This window comes from Jaculus jaculus, chromosome 17 (genome assembly GCF_020740685.1).
Source record: "Jaculus jaculus isolate mJacJac1 chromosome 17, mJacJac1.mat.Y.cur, whole genome shotgun sequence".
Taxonomy (NCBI): domain Eukaryota; kingdom Metazoa; phylum Chordata; class Mammalia; order Rodentia; family Dipodidae; genus Jaculus; species Jaculus jaculus.
In genome coordinates, this window is record NC_059118.1 from 25,891,805 (window position 1) to 25,917,444 (window position 25,640).

The 25,640-nt window shown below is 43.0% G+C and overlaps 1 protein-coding gene across 1 annotated transcript in view; it reads left to right on the top strand.

Annotated features, from left to right (window-relative positions):
* The window catches only part of Ephb1 (EPH receptor B1), a 504,317-nt gene that overhangs the window by 382,611 nt on the left and 96,066 nt on the right, over positions 1 to 25,640 (top strand). The window contains exons 6-7 of the mRNA XM_004664344.2: positions 14,068 to 14,192; positions 22,243 to 22,405. Coding sequence (XP_004664401.2) covers positions 14,068 to 14,192; positions 22,243 to 22,405 — 288 coding nt within the window. The remainder of the gene's footprint in view (positions 1 to 14,067; positions 14,193 to 22,242; positions 22,406 to 25,640) is intronic.

Here is a 25,640-nt window from a genome sequence, read left to right on the forward strand (position 1 = left end):
AGGCTGGCACTGAATGGTGCTTCTCATGTTTACCTTGAGGAGCTGTGCCCAGGAATTGACTTGCATTTTTGAGCAGTAGTGAACCCAGAAGGAGAGATTGAGGAGGATGTCAAGTGCCCAGCCTGACAGGTAGACTCTAGTTGAAAGGAGGAGGAGACCACACATGGCATATCCTCAGAACACTTGGAAAGTTCATAACTGAAGGACTAACATTCTTATCTTATAGTTGGAAAATTTGAGGCCCAAGGAAGTTATGGTCTCAGATTAAATTTAACTCAAGATCACATGGTAAGCAGATGGCCAAGCCAGAATAAGACCCCCACAACCCGCCATTTTGACATCATAGCAGCTGGAGGGCCCTGAATACAGCCCTTGTTCATTTCAGCTCATCTTCCTGCACTGGCCAGGGGCTCTGGAGTGTTTGCTGTTACTCCCCTCACCTGTTGTCTTCACAGCTTTGCCTGTGGTATAGACTGCGAGCTGCTTGTTCAAGGATGCTTTGCCTAGGAAACGCTACTCTAGACAGAATAGAGGAGGTTAGTATTACCATCTGATCCAGCAGCTTTAATGCTCTGTCTACCCTCCAGAGAAATGCAAACATATGTCATACAGAAACTGGAGGATGGATGCTCACAGAAACATTATTCCTAAGAGCCCAGGTGTAGTAACCACCAAAATGCCCATCAGTTTACAGATACTTCTGCTACAAAAAGAAGTATCCATGGTGGCAAGAATCGGTCACCAAGTCTTGGGTACACATTGTTCAGACTGGAACACATGAATTCCCCTGCCAGAGCAGTGGGGGAGCACGCCACCCCCTCTCCATGAGAGGACCCGGGAAAGCGACTCCAGGCTACCCCTAGTGGATTACAGGCAGGGCAGTGGTTGGGCTCCTCTTTCTACGAGCCTCCTGGGAAAATTTAGATATGAAATATTTCAGACTGAAGAGAGCTTTCATCTGAGTTAAGGAGGTCAGGGGGAGCTCACTGGTACCGTCCTGACCAAATGAGAGATGACCTCGGACCATGGCCGCCTCTCGCAGGGTTCCCACTCATCCAGGGAACATGACTTTCCCTGTTAGATCTGCCTTGCTGAGCTCCAACTTTTATATTTTTGTAAAATATATATATATATTTGTTGGAGAGAAAGAGAGCAGAGGGGGGTGCAAATAGAGAGAAAGAGAACGGCCATGCCAGAGCCTCCAGCCACTGCACACAAACTGCAGATGCATGCACCACCTTGTGCATCTGACTTATGGGTACTGGGGAATTGAACCTGGGCCCTTGAGCTTCTCAGACAAGTGCCTTAACTACCAAGCCATCTCTCCAGCCTCTTTCCAAACATTTCACTTCAATAAAGCAACTTAATTTTGAATGCATTTTTGTTTGCTGTATTTTTTCCCTTAAAAGTATTTATAAATTCTTTTAGGCATAAAATATTTTAACATTATAAATTATTATATCATTTCTTTGATCCAAAGAGGATTATGATTAAAACTGTTGAAAGAATTATCTTGACCTACAAAATCAATTAAGAGATTATGAAGTAATTTCTAATAAACAAAGATAACACATTAGAACTTAGTAATTATCCCAGAAAAAAAAATGAGTTTACTTATTCCCACAGTTTGGAATCAGTGCTACTTTATTGTTAGGGGAAAATATCCCTATAGAGTAAGGAAAACAAAGTAAGTAAGAAGAAAACTTTAAATATGCTTGAGTCTGAAACTAAATTGCAGGACTCGGGTCAGGGCAGTGGCTCAGTGAGTTACAAGCACTTGTCATGCAAGCGTGAAGAGCTGAGTTTGTATCTCCAGAGTCCACATAAACGCTGGGCGTGGTGGTGTGCACCTGTGATCCCAGTGTTCAGGAGACAGAGGCTGAGCATCCTCCGGCCAGGCTGGCTAGCCAGAGTACTTAAATGCTTTGTTCTGGCTTCAGTGAGAACTTGTAAGTCAGGTCAAGAGCAATAGAAACACTCAAGCTCACCCTTGGGCCTCCACACTTGTGCACACACACACATCCCCCCCCACATATATACACACATATAAACATGTGCACAATGCACACACATGCCAAAATAAAAATAAAAATGAAATTATTTCAAGGGCTAAGGAATATACGGTCTAAGCAATCCTGTCAAGGCTTCCATATGTCAGGACTCTGGGATCCTTATCATTTTATTCACATTGCAAATCTTTTATAAACATATGAATCATTGTTTACAAGTAATTTTGATGTCATGATCTTTTCCTTCTCTTATGATGGTCTTGTGTAGGTAGTGTCAGGCACTGTGAGGTCATGGATATCCAGGCAATGTTGTGTCTGGATGGAGCTCATTGTAAGGAGTCCTGCCCTTCCTTTGGCTCTTACATTCTTTCTGCCACCTCTTCCACATTAGACCATGAGCCTTGGAAGGTGTGATAGAGATATTGTAGTAGTGAGCACTCTGGTCACTTCTTTCTAGCACCATGATACCTTCTGAGTCATCCCAAGGTCACTGCGATCTGAAAAGAGAAGATTCTCTACCAAAAGTGAGAGTAGCATTAATATAAGGGTATGAACATTAAGAGAAGTGCTTACTGGGCAGTTTGATTAAATTGAGATGGGGAGGGGATATGATGGAGAATGGAGTTTCAAAGGGGAATGTGGGGTGAGGGAGGGTTTTACCATGGGATACTTTTTATAATCATGGAAGTTGTCAATAAAAATTTGAAAAATAAAAAAAGTAATTTTGGGGGACTTTAATATATGAATTGAATAGGGCTATAAACTTTTGAGAGATTCATGTAACTACCTTCCTCCCCAGACCGAGATCCCACCTGCATCTCATGGCTTCAGATTTGTAGCCTTTAATAGAAATGGAAGGCTGGCCAATAGCTTTGGTGTCCTCAACTCTGATAGCACTGGTAATGAACAGTGACCAATGAGCTGCTTGGGCTCGGGTCCTCCCAGAGTTGTGCCTCAGATTCCTTCCAGTATGTGGCCATCCTGTCCCAACAATATAGCCACATGTCACTTGTCAGTTCAAGCAAGAACTTTCTGTGCATTTTCTCTACTGTATTTGATAAGCTATCTAGGAAGGCAGCCATGCTCACCACTATACCACCAACGCATGATAAGCTATCTTGGATATGTCTGTTTCTAAAGCACTTTGGGAGGAAGATCTCCCCAAAGTCTTCAGTGGTTTAAAAAAAAAAAAAAGGCAAAAGAACTTCTCCCTCAGCTACCTTTGTTTCTTCTCCATCCCTGAGACCTCTGGCCACTAAAGATTTCAAGTTATTTTCTGATCTGGTCACATTCGTACTTAAAGAACATGTTGTTATTTGGGGTACACCCTTCTTGGATTGAATCCTGTTGATTCTTTTCTAAAGCATGAACAAAGCTTTCTTCCTTTTGCTCTCTTCTAGGATCCTGTTGGGCCAGCCTCTTTATATTTCTAAGAAAAATTACAGGACAATGGTGATTCTGTTTAGATTTATTCACCACCTACATTTTAGGCCAGACATCTTTACTGAACCTTCAGTACTTTCTTTCCAAGTAGCCCCTAAACTAATTCTTTCTTACCCCTCCTTTAAATGGGCTTGCATTTGTTTCTTAGCAAAATTTAAATAATCTCGTGAACTCCAGTCTTTCTATAGAATGTTTAATTTAGTCAAAGGCTTTGTGAATGCTTTCAAAACAGACTCTTACACTTTCAGCAAAGCTACATCTTCATATGAGGATAATGGGGGGAAGATGATTGGCCAGGAATGACTATTGAAATCAGTGCATTAGGGGGTCACCCGGGATATCTCTTTGAATTAATCTCCCATCCTTTTTTAATCTGCCTAGGTTTCTCTAGAAGTTGGTGTTCAGTGAATACCTGAGCTCATTTTTATTTTCTGTGCTGTCTGAGAGTTTCATAACACATAAAACATCCGATCAAGAGGTGGCATTTGCCCTTGAAGAGAGACAAGCCAAAATCCATCACTACAGGTGATTGCCGATGGCTGAGCCCTGGATGTGAGCTTCCCCTGGCTTTCGCCCAAGAGAAGAAATGTGTTTTTCTTTCTACCACATGCTAAATCCCACCACAGATTAAAATGTTAAGACATTTAGAGTGCCCTATGTGATGGTACACAGTTTTCTACAGGGGTTGTGACCATTATGTTATCACCATAAATCAGAGAAACACTGACAGGGACGGCCATTACCCTCTGGCAACTTCTGCTGGATCTACTGAGCTGCTAAAATTGACTGACTTTCTGGGCAAATCCATGCTATCTCCAGAAAGGGACCCATTTATGATTTGAACTCTTGATGGCCTCTGTATCTGCTTGCCCTGTGATCTTGTCTTTGCAATTGGAAGCCCCCTCGACTCATGAGTACCTTGAAGGCAAGGTTGAGATTCTTTTTCCTCTGTCCCCAGTGGTTAGGAGAGTCAAGGCATGCTGTTTGGTGCCATGAGGACTTTTGAAAGATGGATTTCTGAAGAATCGAGACAAAGAGATAAACCAAGCCCAAGTATATCCCAGGCTGTTAGAGTTGACATAGAGGATGGTGGTATGCCAAATTTTCACACACATTAAATGTACAAAATAATTGTGTTTATTGTGATAATTTCATACATGCATAAAACATAATTTGCTTATATTTGTTATCCATTAAACATCCCATATCTACTCTCTCTTCTCCCTGACCCCCATATCTCTCCTACCTAGATTCCCTACAAGAGAGAAAAAATGTGATATTTGTCTTTACAAATCTCGCCTATTATTTTTAACACAATGGTCTTCAATCCAATCCGTCTTCCTGTACTCCAGTGTGTACATATGTCATGTTTTCTTGGTCCATTCATGCAGGAAAGGCATCTAGCAGTTTCCATAACTTAGCTTTTGCAAATAGTACCAGAATAAATATGGCTATGTCTCTCCCTTTGTTGCTCACTTTTATTTTTTTCAAGTATCTACTCAGGAGTGGTATAGCTAGATCACATGATAGTTCCATTTTTAGTTTTTTCTATTTTTGACGAACACACATATGGATTTCCATAGTGGCTACACTCGTTTGCATTCCTACCAACAATGTTCAATTGCTCCTCACTTCCATCATTGCCAACACTTGCGGATTTTTGTTTGTTTGTTGTTGATAGCCATTCTGACAAGGTGAGTTGAAATCCGGATGGACTTCTAATTTCCACTTCCCTGATGTTGCCGAGCATACTAAGCATCTTTCACATATTTCTTGGCCATGTGTTTGTCTTACTTTACATTGTATCTGTTCAGTTCATTTGCCTACTTATTGATTAAATGATGAGTTCCTTTGCTGTTTTACCTGAGGTCTTTGTATGCTCTATATATTAATGTATAATGTTTAAGAGGATTTAGCTATCAGAAGAATGCTGTTTATTTCTTCACTCTTCTACTATTTCTATTGATGTTCAGACGCCTCTTAATTTGAAGCAATCCCATTTGTCAATTTCTGCTATTACTTCCTGAGCTATAAAAGTTCTATTCAGAAAGGCATTGCCTTTGTCTACAGATTGATGTGGTTCTGCTGTTTTTCCCTCTAGCAGTTTCAAACTTTCAGACCTTAGATGATCCATTTTGAGTTGATGTTTGCACATTGTGAGAGATATGGCTCTCAATTCATTCTTCTACATGCGTGTTCCTAACACCCTTTGCTAAGGAGGTTGGCTTTTCCTCAATGTATACGTTTTGCTATCTTTGTTAAAAATAAAGTGATTATAGCTGCATGGGTTTGTTTCTTGGTCCTTTAGCCCATTCCATCTGTCCACATCCCTATTTTTGTATCATACCTATGTTGTTTTGTTACTATACTTTTGTGGTATGATTTGACACAAACTTTGGTACTGTTTCTTTTCTAGTACTATGAAGAATGCAATTAGAATTTTTTAAAAAATATTTTATTTATTTATTTATTTGACAGAGAGAGGAAGAGGCAGAGAGAATGGGCATGCCGGGGCCTCCAGCCACTACAAATGAACTCCAGATGCTTGTGCATCTGGCTTATGTGTGTCCTGGGGAATCGAACCAGGATCCTTAGGTTTTGCAGACAAATGCCTTAACATGCTAACCCATTTCCCCAGCCTGTGATTCAAATTTTGATGTGGATTACATTGATTTTGTAAATTACCTTCAACAATGTGGCCATATTTCTGACATTAAATATGCCAATCCAGGAGCACGGGAGGTCTCTCTATCTTCTAATATTTTCTTCAGTTTCTGTTTGTCAGGGTTTTATAGTTGGTATAGAGGTTTTATGTCTCTTAGATTTTTGAGGTTATTATTAATGGGTTATTGTTTTGCATTCTTAATGAATTCATTATTAGTAGTGTTTGGAAAATCTGTTGTATCTTAATTCTGTATCCTGCCACTTTGCTGAATTTTATAAGCCAGATCTAAAAGTCATCAGGTAGAGCATTTCGTTATAGAATTATGTTATCTGAAAATATAAATCATTTGAATTTTTCTTTTTCTATTCCTCCTTTGACTGCTTTAATGGCTCACTGGGGGTTGAAACATATATTTTTCAGTCTTCTTGTATTTTCTTAGTTTCTTCTGCTTATTATTCCTACTTTTGATTCTTTATGAACTGATAAGACACAAGAAATTATTTCAATATTTTTGTATTTGCTAAAACGTGCTATATGCTTTAAAAATTTTGGAGAAAGTTCCATGGGCTGCTGAGGATGTATATTATGCAGCAGCTGGATAAAACGTTCTTTAGGAGTCTGTTGGGCCAATGTGATCTATATTGCAATTAATCTTGGGTACTTTTTGTTGAATTTTGGTTTGGATAAATTGTCTCTTTATAAGAGAGGGATACAAACTCCACCCACTAGGTTAGTTGGCTTTTTCACTGCTATAAAAATATACTTGTGAAAATAAATATTTCTTATGGCTCACAGTTTTGGAGATTTCAATCCACGGTCAGCTTGTTGCATTTCTTTGAGCCTTTGGTGAGACGCAATCTCATGGGACAGCAGGGAAGGTTGAACAAGGCTGCTCATCTCGTGGTGGCTAGGAAGCAGAGAGTCAGAAAGGAGGCAACAACAATATATTCCTTTCAAAAATACACCTCCAGTGACCTATTTCCTCTAACCAGACTACTGCCTAGTTTCTATCACAGCCTAATAACCCAATCATTTTTTGACCCTATCAATGGATTACCCTGTTGATGAGATCAGAACTGTTCGGATTTAATCACTTCTCAGTAGCACCGCCAGCTGGGAACAAAGCTTCAAGCACATGAGCTTTTGTGGGACATTTAGTATCCACACTGCAACATATTCATATGTATTTGTACCTTTAGTCAGGGTGGGCTTCTGGCTGGTAGTAAGCATTTAGGTCTTGCTTTCCTAATCAAATAAGTGAGCCTTGGTCTTTTGACTGAAGAATTACAACAATTTAGATTCAAGGTTCCTTTTGAAAGGCATGTTGTAATTCTCATCATAATATTGATTTTTCTAAGATTTGATTCCCAGTGGTCATTTACTTACCTGATCTTTCCCAAGATTTGGGGAACTTTCCACCTTTATTTCACTATGTTGTCTATGCATTTAGTACGTATCTGATCATCTTCATCTATACTCAGAATTTATAAATTTGGTCTTTTACTTGAGTCTCAAAGATTGAGAGTAGTCTACTCATAATTTCTTATGTAACTCTTTCTGATTTTATAATCAGAAGCTTTATCTTCAAGCTCTATTATGGTACTTTTTGCCTAGTTCAATCTACTTGTGAAGCTTTTAATTAAAATTTTATTTGATTTATTGAGCTTTTCATGTTCAAGATTTGTTTGGTTATTTTCAGTTCTGTATCTCTTTATTAATTTGGTGTTTCATATTATGTTTATCTCCTTTATTTTACTTAGCTTTTGTTTGTTTCCCTTTTGAGTTCATTGATCACTTTTATGATCATTCTTCTGAATTTTTGTTGTACATTCCATATGGTTTCATAATGCAGGAATCAGTAACTATGGAATTAACTTAAAAAAATTATTTATCTATTTGAGAGAGACAGACACAGAGAGAAAGGCAGAGAGAGAGAGAGAAAATGGGCACGCCAGGGCCTCCAGCCACTGCAAACGAACTCCAGATGCATGTGCCCCCTTGTGCATCTAGCTAATATGGGTCCTGGGGAACCGAGCCTCGAACTGGGGTCCTTAGGCTTCACAGGCAAGCGCTTAACTGCTAAGCCATCTCTCCACCCCGGAATTAACTTTTGAAGGAGTCATGTTGACATGTTTTTTTCTTGCCTACTTAGTGCATTCCATGTAGAAATGTGCACATCTGAGGTTGAGTTAGTGGTTGGAAGTTTTAATCTCCTATGCTATTTACATGCACTACTCACCAAGCTCCAGGTAGAACTAAGTCATGTCTAGTTTAAGGTGTATATTCTTTAGAAGAGAGAGAGAAAGAGAGAGAAGGGGCATGCCAGGTCCTCCAGCCACTGTGCATCTGGGTTTACATGGGGAATCAAACTCAGGTCATTAGGCTTTCTAGGCAAATTTTTTGGCCACTGAGCTGTTTCTCCAACCCACGGTATTCTTTCTAATAACTGGGCTGGGATGTAGTTCAATAGCAGAATACTCACCTAATAGTCTCAGGGTCCAGGTCTCAATCCCCAGAATAATTTAGAAAAAAAATGAAAACAAACTATAGAAAACAACACTGAGAATGAAAGAAGAGAGACAAAGATGATATTGAATGAGCTAAAAAGATACAGGTTAATAAATGTGGGAACAAAAGAAAAAAAGTACTAAAGTAATATTACAAAAGATACATTATATAATAAGAGAGGGAAAAAAGAAAGAAGAACGGGAGGAAAAACAAAGATTTTAAAATAGAAACAATAAAAATGGAAAAATAAAAGGGGAAAATGAGAAAGAAGAAAAAAGGGACAAAATGATCTAAAGTTTTTAAAAGGGGGGAGGAAAAACGTACTAAGAATTAAATGTTGGGCTGGAGACATGGCTTAGGCTTAGTGGTTAAGGCACTTTCCTGCAAAGCCTAAGGACCCAGGTTCAATTCCACAGGGCCTACATATATCCATATGCAAAAGGTGGTGCATGTGTCTGGAGTTCATTTGCAACAGGTAAAAGTTCTGGTTCACCCACTCCTCTCTCTCTCTCTCTCTCTCTCTCTCTCTCTCTCTCTCTCTCTCTCTCTCTCTCTCTCCCTATCTTTTTCAAATAAAATAAAATATTTTTAAAAGAATTAAATGCTAAAAGAAGAAATAAAAGTAAAAGATGTACCTGTAAATTTCAAGCCAAGCAGACATGACCAAAAATGTCTTAATAAAATTCAAACAAAAGCAACAATGCAGGTTTCCTCTCTGCCAGAGTCAACTGTAGATAGGAGGGTAGGGTTTGTTTTGGCTTAGAGTCTTGAGAGGAGGTCCCATGATGGCAGGTAAAAGATGGCAGGAGCAGAGGCTGGGCATCACCTCTGCCACAGCAGGTGGAAATAGCAGCAGGAGAAAGAGCCATCTAATACTGGCAAACTGGGGCTAATAAACTACCAAGCTCCACCTCCAAGAACATACCTCTTCCAGCAAAGCTCCATCCCCAAATTACCATCATCTGAGCATCAAGTATTCAGAAGGAAGGAGGAGGGGCTGGAGAAATGGCTTACCGGTTAAGGTGCTTGCCTGTGAAACCTAAGGACCCAGGTTTGATTCTCCAAGTCCCACGTTAGCCAGATGCACATCCTGGTGCATGTGTCTGGAGTTCGTTTGCAGTGGCTAGACGCCCTGGCATGCCCATTCTCTCTCCCTCTCCCCCTCTGTCTCTAATAAATAAATATTTTATTAAAAAAAAAGGAAGGTAGTTGGAATGAGTTTATGGGAGATGCCTTATTCAAACCACCACATACACCCACTCTTCTGGTTGTTCAAGACAAAAACTTTGCGGTAGTTTTTAATTATTCTCTCTTCTATATCTCACATCTATGGAGATATCCTAAATGGCTTTACCTAGAGACATGAACAAAAGCGTATTCACTGTAGGTCGGGCACTGATGACAGAGCAAAGAAATGATTCCACCAAAGTCTAGCTTAGTGAACCAGTGAGGAATTTGTTGGATTTATAGACATATGGGTGAAAGGTTATATAAGGAACACGGGTGACTCACAGGAAACTGCAGCATTGATAGGCCCACCCCAGCATCCCCCCAAGACCCAGCTTACTGTAGTCATCCCACTACAGAGAGTCCCCTGTTCCTAGCAATTGTTACTACTTAAAGACCCTTGGGGAGGGAGGGAGGTTGGGAATCTTGTAACTTTCTGAGTTTCCTGAGTCATAAATTTCATGAGCTTCCTGGGCTTCCTGAATCTTAAAAGCCCCATTCCTCCTTCAAGAAGGGAATGTTTCAATTCACAGGAAATAGCTACAAAACAGCATTCAGTAACCTAACTACCTAACACGAAGCTTAGCCCAGCCCACTTCAAATGTACTCAGAACAGTTACAGTAGCCGGCCCTTAGGCAAAACCATCTAACACCAAGTTAGTTTATAATAATATGTTGAATCTCTCCTGTAACATATCAAGTCCCTACACCTCAAAACAAATGTCTTGCGCATGTACAAATAAAACCTGGCTCTGCCATGGATTGTAGATGATGGATGGCCCTCCCTCATGACTGTGGCTCACCACGGTTGCCCAGTATCAATAGAGAGTACTGGATCAGACATTGCTAAGCTGACAAAAGGCAAAACTTCAAAAACTACAAGTACAGTTTCTACTGAATGAGAATCATAGTATACTCAAAAACAATCAAAGCTCAAAATCTGGGGACCAGTTGTGCGTATACACTGACCACTTCTGGGTGTTAGAACGTGGTCCACGTAACCATTGTCTCCCAACAATGACTTTATGATGGGTCCCCCTGCTCTTGCATGGCCCGCACATTCGACATTCAGCACAACAGAAGACGTGCTGTTGGGTTGTAAGTCAGATTGTCACTGCCTCGCAGTCTTCCTTCCCGGTGTCTCCTTCTCTCTGTTCACTCCAAGTAGAAGCCGCAGGTACCTGCCCGCTGAGACCTTCCCTCCGCTCTGCTGCTCTGAATGATGCATCCAGGTTGGACTTCTGGCTCTAGCTATTTCCTCTCAAATCCTCTCTTTCCCTCTTCTTCCTGTAATTTTCACTCCTGCTTCTGCTTCTCAGGAAGGCCCTAGCCGACCACACGCAGACAGTAGACTTCCCACACCACGGCATCCGGTGTCCCTTCCTCTTGCCCCTGTTTCCCGTTGTGTCATTGTCTTTTAACGCACCTGTGATTTATTGTGCCCAAAATGTGAATCCCTGCGGTATCAAGTAAACTCTATGAGGGCAGGGAATTTTGTTTTGTTCACTAATGTATCTCCAGAGCCCAGAAAAGCCACCACAGGTGACAGATGTTCAATAACTGTTTAATGAATTAATGAAGCTGGACTGTTACAATACCCAGTTGGGAGACAGGAGATGCATTATTAGTTGGTTGGATCAGGATCAAAAGTTATTTCAACTTAATAGATTAATAGGCCAAATTTAATACAATGAAGTAAATGCATACATATAAATTCCCACAAAGACTGTATAAACCTTGGGAAAACCTAGCGGTTACGTGTGTCGGTGACTTCAGAATTGAATGGCAAGGACACGATTTAATCCAAAGACTAATAGTTACATAAATAGATGCAGGGTACACAAAACACATTAGATATTAGTTTTATATTATATTATATTATATTATATTATATTATATTAGTTTTATACTTATTTTTGTAGCTCAAACATTGGATGGATACCTGGGCCTCAAGTTTCCCAAGGTGTAGATAACATGGGCCCTGTTTGATGAGAGTCGCTCTGGGCCTACTCATGTCTTATTTACCACAGAAGTGTTTGCAGCATTTGACTTTTCTTCTCAGCTGAAAAAAAAACTCAAGGGCCAGCTGACTTGTTTCCTTAGGTACTTAACAAGGCATTCAGTACCACAAACAACATCCTATGTTACTTTAGTTGGGAGAAGTAAGATCAGTATAGAGAAGACAAATTTGAGATAAACATAAGAAATATTTGTAAGTAGTAAGAGTTATGGAAATCACAGGACAGCAGGTCTCGAAGGCAGAAGTGTCCCACCCTGAGCGTCGCAGGAGCTTCCAAGGAAATATTAGACAAGGAGAGTGCAGAGGAGTTCAAGATCAGTTTAATTCAGGTGCTCCATGAAGCGCTTGCCGAGATGAGATTGAATGTGCAAGAGCTTTGTTGCAGACATGAGATAGAAACCAGGAGAGGCTGGTGTTGGTACCAGACCACAGTGAGGGTCAGGCCCCTGTGAAGGAGGGAGGGACGGAAGGAGAGCTGGGTACTAAGCTTGGTAGGCCACTGGGGGGTCTTTGAGCCAAAGCTGCCCATCAGAAGAGCCTCATGTCTTGCAGAAATGGACTGGCTACTTAGTCAATGGTTAGAAGCAGCCTGCAGGAGGCAGGCCTCTGTGTGGTCACAATGGGAGATTTCAGAGTGTAGAAACTGAGGGTATTAGGTGCTTATACTGCCACATGTAGGAGCATTTTCACTGCCAACACATGGTCCCTAATGGGCTGTGTGCAAAATAGTGTTCAAAGTCTCAGATGACATTGATTCTAAGGTGTCACCGCAAAGCTTCCCGCACTTCTCACTCTGCATGGCTCCTCTGACTGGGACCATCTTCAGCATGCAGCTCTGCGTCCCCTCCCGCACCAGCCCAGGCCGTACCCAGTAGATGCTCACTGAGTTCAGTGAGTGGTAAAGAAGGCAATGCCTTCCCTTCCCCCTCCCTCATGCCCTGACCTGTTAGCTGTGCTCTATAATTCCAGGTCTTGGAGGGAATCTATTAACTTAAATTGAGGATAGTAAATGTCACTCAGCCACGGTCCCCAGAGAAACCCTTGTAAAGTGGAGCTGGAGTGAGGAAACGACCTTCGTCCCTGCAGAAGTGCCAAGATTCAACGGAACAGCCCCCGAGCAGAGCACAGACTGGAACTCATCCATTACCCTCCTCTCCCCTTTCCTAGGAAGACAGCCTTCATTTATTATTTCCAGACTGTTTTCATTATACTTACATGGTGTGAAAAAAAAAATGTCGAATTGGGAAATAAATATTGTTTCCAAACAGAGATTTCCAAATCAACTTTACTGATCTTGGAACTATCATCTTGTTTCCAAATGTTTGGTTTCTGTATCATTTCTTCATTTATTTTTGTGAGTTTCCTACTGTGAATGTCCTCGTTTGGAAAACTCTGACGGAGCGTCTGTTGCTGGTCCCTGTTCTTGTCTTCTTGAAGGATGCCCCCTCTTGTCCTTTGAAGCACATTAAAATTGGACCTGCAGTACCACCAAGAAATATTTGCTGGAATGTTCCTTTCGATTGCACAGCAATTCTACACTGCACAGTTCTGTTTGCTGTTGTCTCTGGTTCCCAGTTTCTCTTCTCTGCAATTGTTTGGCACAAACTCAGTTAAGACTGAGGATCCTTCAAAACATTGTATTCTAAAACCATTCCACTGTTCCCCTTTTACTTCGGTCTTTTCTGCCTCCTCCTTCAAATGCTCTTTTGTTTTGTTTTGTTTTTGTTTATTTATTTATTAGCAAGGAGAAAGAGAGAGAGAGACAATGGGTACTCCAGCCTCTAGTGGCTTCAAACAAACTCGAGATGCATGTGCCTCTTTGTGCATCTGCCTTTACTTGGGTACTGGGAAATCAAACCCCAGGTTGCTAGGCTTTGCCGGCAAGTGCCTTAACTGCTAAGCCATCTCTCAAGCCCAGTGCTCTCTTGTTTTGGACCAAGATTTCTCATCGCTGGCATACAAATACCAAATCCATCCCAGTCCCTTCAAGCTTGTGCTTTCCTCTGCCAAGTCATCACCTTTTCTCTCCTGTGATCCAGACAATTCAGCTTGCAAACCCCACAGGAAGTACTGCAGTCCAGCTCAGCTATCGAGACCGAGAGGGCAGAATTCAAACCCAACCCCTTCTCTCTCCCTATTGATCTCTGACAGACCATGCCTCTCCTGTGACTGAGCACCTCTTCCTCTCTCCACAGCCCCCTCCACTGTTCCCATCATGCACCAGGTCAGTGCCACCATGAGGAGCATCACCTTGTCTTGGCCTCAGCCGGAGCAGCCCAATGGCATCATCCTGGACTATGAGATCCGGTACTATGAGAAGGTGAGCCAGACCTGCCCGCAGGCTTGTGAGGCCCAGGTGAGGGCTGTTCTGTGGGTTGGTGGCCAGTGGAGGGCACAGGAATCCTGGCAGAAGAAGGAATCAGGTGATGGAGGTCAAAGACTCCTTAGAGAGTTAGCTTGGTCTTCCCTGCCCAGGTTCTCTTCTGTCCCACAACCTTGTAGTTTAGACAAGTGACTGGGTAGACAAGCGGCCATCTCCCAGCCATGTGTTTGCTATACTAATGAAAGGCTACGTGTCCCTGAAACTTCAGAGGAATTTGTCGTCTTATTGATTAGTTGTTTTAAAAGTTGTTGCTGCTTTGCTTCCAACTTAAGTTTGTTTACTTCTAAATTATATACATATGCCATAACACTAATATGCCTGTGGAGGTTAAGGAACATGTAATTGGAAATTATAAAAGGATGAGATAAAAAAAAATGGATTGAAATAGAATTGAAATAGAAATTTATGTGCTGCCTTCCCTGACTGCTCTTCAGCACCAGTTGCTGGGGGCAATACAGGCCATGTGCTGCGAAGAAAAGGGAAATGATGCCCTGCGGAGTGGGTCCCTGGCCTACCAGCAAGGGAAGCAGGGCCTCTCTCCATCCTGGGAAACTACAGCATTTGCAAAATCCCAGGAAAATACAGTGCTTTCTGTATTAAACCAACACAGTGTTTGCAAGAGTGCCAGGCTCATTTGTCTGTTTGTTTAACGAGTATTTACTGAACACTACTACTTGGAAGCTGCTGTTCTAGGTATACTAGTGAACAAAAGATTCCCGTCCTCAGGCGGTTGCCTTGCAATAGAGGGAGACAAGTGATGAACACAGAACATAAGGAAACTCAATAGGATGTTGAAACAGGGTAGTACAAAAAGTAGAATGAGGTAGAGGGGTTCAGGAGGGTCAAGCTTAGGGGACGAGCGGATGATAGAATTAAATTGAATGGTGATGGTTGGCCATTTGGAGAAGATAAGCTTTTTCATTCATCACAGAAGAAAGTTATGAAACAATTATCTTTGCAAGCAAGGGAGTAGAGCTCCTGCAAAGGGTCTGGTGTTACTCAAGGAGCAGGAAGCGGACCCAGATAGCTGGAGAGATGAGAATAATAGGGAGTTAGGGGACATCGTCACACTGGGCCTTAAGGAGTCTAGCTGCAGCAGTGAGTAAGACAAGGAGGCAGAGCAGGTTTGGGGACAGAAGAGAGATAGGGTTTAACTTCCGTTCTGAACCTATGCAGAATACTGTTATAAAACAGACCTGCTAGCTCCACAGTCATCCCTAAAGAAAATGGAGACGTGAATTAGGGTGTCAGCCAAGAGCTGTTGGAAGGTAGCTGACTTCTAGATATACAATATGACTTAAAGGCAGAGACAATAGGATTTCCAAATTGGATTTGGGATGTGGATGGGTTTGGGGGAGCTGGTAGGAAGATGTGGCCACCATTGACTGAGGAGAGACTCGTTGTGTCTAACGTGCCCATGTGATGACACAGCAGAGGTCTGCAGTAGAAAGACAAGCTGTGCACGTCTGGAGTTAGGAGAGGAGAGCATGTTCGGGGTGCTGGGGAGTCAGAGGCGTGAAAGCCCTGCTCCTGCATGAGGCTGCTGGGTGGAGCGAAATCAGAAGAGCAACAAGGATAGATGCCGTACCCCCGCGCAGGGGGCCCGGATGAACAGAGGAACGGTACTACACCAGAGAGCAAAGCCAGTGCCCAGGGCAACCATGCTGCTGCCACGGTTAAACGACAGCCATCCGGTGTTCGAGGTCGTAGTTTGTATTTTTGAGAAGGTAAAGGTGCCCATGGGTCACCCATCTAGCTTGTGCGGAAGTGTGCCCTTCCACGTTACAGCCAGACCAGTTAGCCAAGTAGATGGGACAGTGTTTGCTTCCATTTAGGGAATACAGGCCTTTGTAGGCAGTCAGTTCAGAGAAATCCAGTGACTCAAGTATCATTTAAACCATCTGGATTCATAAACACCAAGTATATGCAATTCGCTTTCACTTTGGGGCTCTATTTTTTGTGCAATATATCTTATAACAGGTAATAAAGTAAGGGTTGACTCTCCAACATGCTTTAGACCAATCTGTTTGGACCTATTGATCACATGGTCTCATCTTGTACCAAGCTGACCATGCAGCCCCACTGAGGACAGTAGATGGTGTGATGTCAGAGTCATTGCCACACACATGAATGTATGCCCCGGATGAAATAATATTTCATCTCAGAATAATAATCATCATCATAATCCATTTTCCTGAAGTGTGCCAATATGGTTTCAGGACTTATTTAATAAGGATTACTTTTTGTGCCACACCCTGGTGTGCTCAGTATTAGTATGGTTGCAAAACAAAACATGACTACAACAGCACCAAAATTTAAAAAAATAAAAGAAAATCCAGCTTGTCTGTGGCCACACAGCTGGAAAATGACACTGTCACCTTTGCCCTTCAGCAGGTGGCAGTGTTGGCAAGGGGCTGAGTGTCCTGAGACACCAGCTCTTCCTCACCTGTGTGAACCAGGCAGTGACGTCAGTGGGCAGCAGAGGTGGGACAAGGACTGAGCGAGCTCCAGCCTCCAGTGAAAGGCACGTGGCTTCCGGTCCAGCGCAGCCAGGCCTAAGCTCCCCCACCTCCTTCACCTTTCCAGTCGTCCTTTCTCTCCTGACATGCTGTGAACTAACCTCAGCTTCTTCAGGTTATGCAGGAAGCCTATTCTCCCATTGTAGGCCACCTCCTCACTTATCATTAATCTATGCTGATTATTAACAGACTCACGCGCATAGTACTCAGGGCCCGAGGCAGCTTGCACACCTCAGTGGAGCATATTATTGTCCTTTCTCCAGACAAGGGGAGAGAATGCTTTTCCTGGGAACAGAAAGGATCCTTGCCAAACCACTGGTCACCATTCAGCTTATTAATGTAGACCTCTCATTCGCTTGTAAAGTGCTCCACTATGAAATCTATTCCACTGCCTTGACCATTTCTGATATATCTAAAGAAAAAGACATTAGCCTATGAGGGCATTTTGAAATAATAGCCACAATGATAATTCATCATATGTTGAATGCCTGTTCGGTTCCAGATATACACAGATGTATTGGCTCTGATCTTTAAAAGAAATGTACTCAGAAGCTAACCAGATATAACCAATTTATAGATGATGGAATTAAATCACAGAAAGGTTAAATGACTTAGCAATGACCGCACAGGTCAGTTATGGAGTCACAGAACAAAAATTGCAGGCGTTTTATTATATTTCAATGCTAGAAATTTCTGAGCTCAGTGTGGAAGCAGATGCTATCGCCATTGATGCTAAGATCTCTGAACTAGCATGGCATCTGAGATAAGACACAGTATCTTAATATTAAGTCCACATCCTTTGTAAGCAGAATGGTCCTCATGCCTGCTCCATGTGACCATAGAGCCATGGTCTTTATGACATCGAAATACAAATAGAATGAGGCCCAGCAGATGACCTGGACTCCAACCAAATTAGCTAAACTCACCCTCCTTCTGTCTTGCGCTACCTGTTTTCCCCACAGATATTCCATTTCCTTCACTCAAACCAAGAGCCAGTATAGCAGGCGAGCAGCCACGGGCAGAATGGCACCCGATAGGAGTGGCTGGATGTAACAGCTTTATCTATAAAATGGTACCTGGCCCACTGGCGGCACCTTTGCAACCTCTGAAAATCTGCCTTGAGTCTTCTACCCACCACGATCCTTTCACTCTGTGCTGGGGCCACCTTTTAATTTCAGCTCTGTAAATCTGTAAATCAGTAAGGCTCCCACTTCCCCCAACAGCTCATTAATAGAGATCTCAGGTAGCAGAGAGCTGAGGACACTCCCAGAGCCTCTCTCATGTTCATCTCCTTCTCCATCTCAGCACAGCCCCATTCATCATTCTCTCTTGTTTACTGTCTTGTAGCACTTTTCACTCCTGGTGTCAGTGCGTGTAGGCAAACCATGGGAGGAGCATCTACATCTGCTCTCGGCTGTCTTCATGATTAAGTGTTTTGATCTCACTGGCACGTCATAATAACCATCTATCTAAGGGAGGACCAATTGGTTTAGGCTGGGAAATTTTCTGCTTTTCAGATTCCACGATCATTTTCTCACAAAGACACTTTCAGAACTCGGCAATAGCTTGTGCTCAACTGTTTCTAACTAGCCTGGAAGCTTGATGATTGTTCAGTCAGTGAGTTGTTGGGAGCCCGGGCGGTCATGCTGGGCTGCCAGGAGTAGGAAGGGAAGACATAATCACTTTCCTCAGAAGCTGTGTCCTCTGTATCACCACAGTTATAATAAAACCAGTCATAAGCAACCTTGCTTATCACTCACTCATTTGTATGCAATTGATTTATGACTTATTGGGGAAGACGAACTGGTATTCATTTTAATCACTGAATTTTTTCAAGAATGTGTGGACCATGAAGTGATTATGGGTTAATGGTTGGTCCTCACAATCCAAATGCCAATATATCAAAACACATGTTTTGTTTTCTTCAGGAAAATCTACCCAATCACATATTGATCTCAAACAATGAACAATTCCATGTGCTTTCTCTAAAAATCAGATGATTTGGGCAGATGCCTTCATTTTTGAAGCAATGGTGTTTCATTATTTTATTTGTAAGGTGATGAGGTGACTTTCATAGCCTCAGATCTCAGGTAGACCCTAGAAGTATTATCACAATAGTAATTAATAATCAGGGTTGTAGCTGACATCCCTTCTATAGTAAACAGAGTTCTTTCTGCTAAACTCCTTATCATCATACTGATGAGGCTAGGGAATCCTCTTGTCCAGATAGATGCAATTACTGACACATGCAGTTGCTCCCAAGGCAGATATTTTCTCAGGACACAAATAGATACCCCCCTCCTAATTAGGGTGAAGATGGGTATTTTTGTAACTTTCAGTTCAAGGCAGCCTTGAATGTGTGCTTCAGATTGCTTCAAATCACTCATTGACAGCCCATGGACTACCTGTATGGCAGATTCTGATTTTTTTGCAGGCTCTCAACTCCTCTGGGCCTTGCTTTTGCATGTTTTATTTTGCTCTCATTGCCCACAGTGATCCATGTGGTTAATTTCTTGCATCTTCCACAACTCAATTCATGTCTCCCTTTCCCGACTCCCTTGGAATAGATCGCCTCCAAAATCTGAGCTTGTTTCCCCTTAATACATTCCAAAAGCCCCTCCTCAGCCTCCACACATAGTGAGTTTCTCCCTGCCACATCACTCAATCAACACTAATGTAATCTTCTGTTTGTGTGCCAACCCACCCATAAAGTACTGTCTCCCTAGAAGAGAGAGACCATGCCTTTGTACCCACAACCTATATCAGGCATCCAGACATTTTATTGTGTCATTAACATAACTACCTGCTTGACTGAATGAGTAAATAATACACATCAGGCCGGCTTTGCTTTTGCAAAGTTTTATTTATTTGAAGAGCACAGAAATTTCTTCTTTTATCCTGGCTCAGTCTCTCATGTTTACCCCCCTGTTACTTCACTGAGCATTCAGCTTATAGACTCTCATCCCATGGCTTTCCTTTCATTTTGCACCTTGCCTCTTGAGCCATTGTGTCTGGAACCCATCACGGTTCCACACAAGAGGTTGGGGGTCTGTCTTCCTCGGTGACTTAAGCTCTTCAATTCTGCTGACGTCACCTCCTTGCTCCAGGATTCATGGTACATTCAAGACTGTCAGAGTTTGTTCCTGCATGCGTGGAGGTAGCCCATAGAAAGATATGCTAACATGGAAACAAGAGAGCAGCCTGATATTTAAGGTGCTGAGAGAAGTGGGCTGTAAACTGGAAGGAGGGAAACGAAGAGCCTTTGAGCAAGAGGTATGAGAGAGGCTCCCTTCCTAGTGAAGAAGCCTTGGGGATGTAAACTGGAAGGAGCAGAAGCATCCTTGGAAAGAGGCACATTTCAGATGGGTATAAGAAAATAAATTTGGCATTGGATGGAAGTCAGATGGGTAGCCAGCATCAGAAAAGATGGGAGACAACGAGAGTCCTGTCACCAATCCGTTGTCAAATAAGATCAGCAGCTGGCGATGACCACTGGGATGACCCAAAAGGCAACATAGTACTGAGAAGAAGGGATGGAGGAGTGTCCAGCACTGAAACATCTCACACCCTCCAAGACTCAAGGTCCATTGTAGGAGAGGTGGCGGAAAGAATGTAAGGACCAAAGGAAGGGTACCACTCCTTACATACAACTGTCTGGACGTAATTTGGCCTTGATATCCAAGACCTCACAGTGTCTAGCAATACCCACACATGACCCTCATAATAGGAGAAAAAGATGATGACATCAAATTAAAAGAGAGACTAATGGCAAGAGGGAGGGGATATGATGGAGAGCAGAGTTGTGAAGGGGAAAGTGGCGGAGAGGAGGGGAGGGAAATACCATGGTTTGTTGTCTGTAAGTATAGAAGATACACACACACACACACACACACACACACACACACACACACACACACATATTGTCAGCAGCAAAACGAGGAGATGGTGCTTTAAATGTTCTTACGATGGGAGGAGAGCCGGGATGAAAACACAAGCAAGCTTTTCAGTGTTCATCAGAGGAGACAGGAGGGCAGGTAGTACATATTGCAGAGAACAAGTCATGGAGCGTTAGAGAGGGGCAAGCAGGGGGTGGGGCCGGCCACTTGAGCTGGTGGAGGAACTGAGAACACAGGAAGAAAAGATGTGATCTCCTTGCAGCTGGAGGAGAGGAGCTGGGGCAGGGACACCTAGACAATATGAAGGCAAAAGCAGAAGTAAGTGTGGGATGCTACCAAAATGACCCAAACCACTTCAGCAGAATTTAGACTCGTGCTTTTGCCAAATACAGGAGTGACCAGGAAGGTCTCCCAAAGGTGGAAAAAAATGCAGCGTAGCTCAGCAAAGCAAGACAAGCAGCAGATGAAGGCCACCAAGATTCTTCTTGATGATGTTAGAGGTATAGCAAGAAGCAACAAAACTGAATGGGCTATTATTTTACCTCTGAATCCCAGGAAGGGAAAGACAGCTCCGAGCCCTCTGTCAAACCCTGGGAGTGCAGCCATTTCCTCAGTGCAGCCATGCAGAGGGGATATTCGCCACAGCATGGGCAACTTGCTAGTGGCAACACCACTGAAGCAAACGTCTCCTCTTCTCCCAGCAAACATTAACTAATGATAGCTCATCATGAAGGAGTGCGGCACTCATGAGCCCCCCTACCATCCATGACGGAATACTGACAGGTCCAATCTTGTGCAAGCCTTAGGCAAGTAACTACAGCCTCTGTGAGTTCATGAATGCAGCAGCCACGCCATGCCCAGAAGACAGATTCCACAGCCCTCCTCCCCGTCCCCGCTAGTTCTCACCTTGTTTCCATCCCCTCTTCCACAATGTTTCCTGCGAGCTGGAGGGGATGAAACAAATGGCCCATTTAGGGCTTGTTATAGTCAGCTTCATGTTACTGGCAGAAAACATTTGACCAAGAGAAGCTTGTGGGAGGCAATGGTTTATTTTGGCTTATAGACTCAAGGGGAAGCTCCATGATGGGAGGAGAAAATGCTGGCATGAGCAGAGGGTGGACATCACCTCCTGGCCAACATCAGGTAGACAACAGCAGCAAGAGAGTGTGCCAAACACTGCCAAGGGGAAGCTGGGTGTAACACCCATAAGCCTTCCCCCAACAATACATCACCTCCAGGAAGCTCCAATTGCCATCAGCTGGGACACATGAGTTTATGGGGACCTGAATCAAACCACCACAGGGCTGTTTACCTCATAGTCACTTGTACTCAACACTTGGATTGCAAGTTTTGACTTTGACACTTTTTTTTTTTTTTTTTTTTACAGAGTTCAGCTGCCCCATAGTTCAGAGATGGTTCAGTATTCCCTTGACACAGTCAGACTGTCTCCATTCAGAAGGAGACAACTTCTACCAAGGCGAAGAACTGATAGTGACCAGGGAAGACTTGTCTGGGGTGTAGTGCTTTGAAGCCAGATGGTAACCTCTTGCTCTTCCCCTGTTTCTTCTTTAGGAGCACAATGAGTTCAACTCCTCCATGGCCAGGAGCCAGACCAACACAGCGCGCATCGATGGGCTGAGGCCTGGCATGGTGTACGTGGTCCAGGTGCGAGCCCGCACGGTGGCTGGATACGGCAAGTTCAGTGGCAAGATGTGCTTCCAGACCCTGACAGATGGTAAGGGCAGGGTGGGCCTTGAGGGCAACAGTGACATAGACCCAGGGCCAGTGGGGGAAAGAAAAACAGCCCCGAAGAAGCTGTAATCACAACCCCAGTGATCACTGGACTCCAGTGAAGTTCCCCTCTGACAGGCTTGCCTTCCCCAGTAGGGCCAGGTAGACTCCGTGCAAGCCAGCTCTTAAAAGTCAGCTTTCTTTCTCTCCTAACATCTGATTGTATTTGCCTTAGAAGGCACCACAACCCACGTGGTCTGGAAGTTGCGCTGTAGTGACTCCCATACCATCGCAAAGGTGTGCCGTGCCCCTGCATTAGGTGCCTGCACTGTTTCCTCTTTGCTCCCTCCTTGCTTTACCATGCTTGGGCTCTGGAGCTAAGCTTACCACCCACAGAAAGAAGCAGAGGAGATGGCATTCCATTCATGGCATTCTTGTGTGCCCGGGATCTTAGACTTCTATTAGAGCAACTTCACCTGTGACCTCTCCTAGGCTTGGCACAAGTGTTTGCAGAGAGAAGAGACAAACTGCTTCCAATGCCAGGAAGTCTGTCCACCAAGTATTTCTACTTGGGAACTTGTTTGTTATTTTACCTAAGCATTCTACTCCTCTGAGACCACCTCCTTCATTAATTCTGAGCATCTGATTTCCCCAAAGCCTTGGTACTGTCAAGGATGTGACTGTCTGACTACCCGCCTCTCTTTCCCTTAGCTAGCAGCTACCGTCATTTATGCATTTCTTTATCTGCCTGCCTGCCTACCTGTCTATGCTGATTCATTCACGAGTTGCTCACAGATAGCTTTCCAAATGTTAGTATTCCTTTGCTAGTTAACTTAACATGTTTAAAAAGCCCATTTTCACATAGCATTATATTTCAGAACAGCTCGCTTACATCGGGTGCTTGATAGGTCATGAGGTTTTATATTGACTAACATATTTTAAAGAAATTCTTATACTGAATAGGAAAATTTTAAAAATCAAATGATTTTTATATAAATACAAGCATGTTCGTTTTCATGTGAGAAATGATCGTAGCAGCAAGCGCTGTCAGGTGTTCTGGTGTGAGGACCCTGCCCTGAAGACAATGGTAGATGGTTAAACCCCTCACCCCACTTCCCAGTGACACCTCTGGAAACATTATTGTGAGCTGTCTGGCCCCCACAGAACTGGAGTTTGCTGCCCATTTTGAGTTTATTTCAGGTGAATCTTCTCTCACTCATATTTCAAAACCGGTGAGGTCGGGTAGAAAGGTGAGCAGTTCATTGAGATTAATAATGCTGCTAGGATGGAAAGAATAGAGGCCATCTGCTCTTCCCTAAGGATTCTGTCCCCCACTTTGCACCTCGCTTATCTAGAGATTTATAGGCACTTTGGCATCTGGAGGTACATAGGATTAAAAGCCCCAAACTCGAAATACTCTGTGCACCAGTCTCTTGGCAATTCTGCTAGACAAATCAAGAAGTAACAAATTTCTCCCAAGAAGGTGATTCCTTTTATATTTGGCAGTAAAGTTTTGCGGACCCAAGAGGGTCTAGATGTAAGAGAGTTCTGGTAAGTGGCCAAATATTGGAGTATTTATCTTAATGACGGAGGCTCACATGTTAGTGATTATGTTCATAGAGTCTGCAGGTCCCTCTGCTGCACATAGGTGAACTTGCAGATTGATCACTGATAGGGCCATCGAGGGCAGGAGGACCTGGGGGATCCTTCCAGGGTCAATGGCTGGACTCTGGGCAGATGATTGTCACACCTAACAACTCTCTGCTGAGCTTTGATGTAGCATTATTATTATTATTTTAATTAAGACATTTGGGTTTCATGCTGCTGTGTGAAGATATGAATAACATTGGTAAGGACTTCTTATTATGATTTCCTGCATTTTTATTTTGCTAATTTACTTTTTTAACATACATGCAAAAAAAAATCACTTCTTCGCTGCAGGCAACTAAAAGCCTTTTTAGTTAAGTTTTGTAGAGTAGGGGACTTCAAGGACTAACAGCCTTGTTTTTCTTAGAAGTATAAGCATCTTTTTTCCACCCACATAATTGAAGAATGGTTCTCAAATACTGAGAGGCATGAAAACCCACTGGGATCCTGGTCAAACATACAGATCCCTGACCTTACCAAGTAGATCTGAGGAGGGGCTTAGAACCAGCCATGGGTGACACGATCATCACGTTCAACAAAATTGTTATGCTCACCAAAATGGCCATGTTAAATGGCTGTGCTCAGGGGATCCTGAGTGGTTCATGGAGAGCTTCACTTTAACAAGCTTTGCCATTGAGCTTTCCACATAAAATGCAGGAAGAGCAGGTTAGCATGAATTCCAGATAAATAGCAAACAGCATTGAGGGAAAATATCTCCCATGTAATTTGAGGGTCATATTCATAGTAAAATATTATTCATGGCTTATCTGAAATTCAGAATGAACTGATCACTTTGTGCTTTCAGTTGCTGTGTCTCAAAACCCTAATCATCACAGACCATAAACAGCTCAGCCTTCCAGATGTCTGGGTCTAAAGCATTAGATAAGCCTTAAAACAAAACAAAACAAAACAAAACAAAAAAAAACCCTCTCTCTTCTTTCCTGCTATTCCTTCTTTTATTTAATGCCTTTTCACCTTCCTCCATTGACCTTGATAACCAACCTGTTGATGGGACCAATGTGCAGGTCTTGTGCAGGTAAGGACAGCCATTGTGAGGTTATCAATATAATGGCCACTTTCTGTGTCTAGATCGTGGTTTCTTAATGCTGGCCAGAGGGTAACCACCACAATAATAAGAATGACCAACTTGGCAGGTGGTTTGTGTGTGTTAAAGGAAAGAGAACTAGAATTTGAGGAGACCAATAATAGGCCAGACTCTATGAACTGTTCACATGGTTTGATCTTATTATTTTTTCCCCCAGCAGGCAGGAGGTCTGAGGGCGGCCAGAGAAGCTAAATAATTTCCCTAAGATGAAAAAGAATACACAGGCAATGCCAGGGCTTGGATGAGCTCTGTCCACCTCGCTGACCCATGGGCTTCCCAGTCTGCCTGTAACACAGCATGGTTTTAACATTTGGCAGAAACCTTGATCTTTTTCTTGTCAAGTGGGAGCTCAGAGTGCTGGGTGATTTCTCAGGCATCTCTTCATTCTTCTCAGCACCTGGTGCAGTGCTGGCTGCCTGCAGATGTACTTTAAAAGTCCGCTCAATGAATCTGTTGACAAGCTGCATTTCGACAGCTCCCTGTCTGT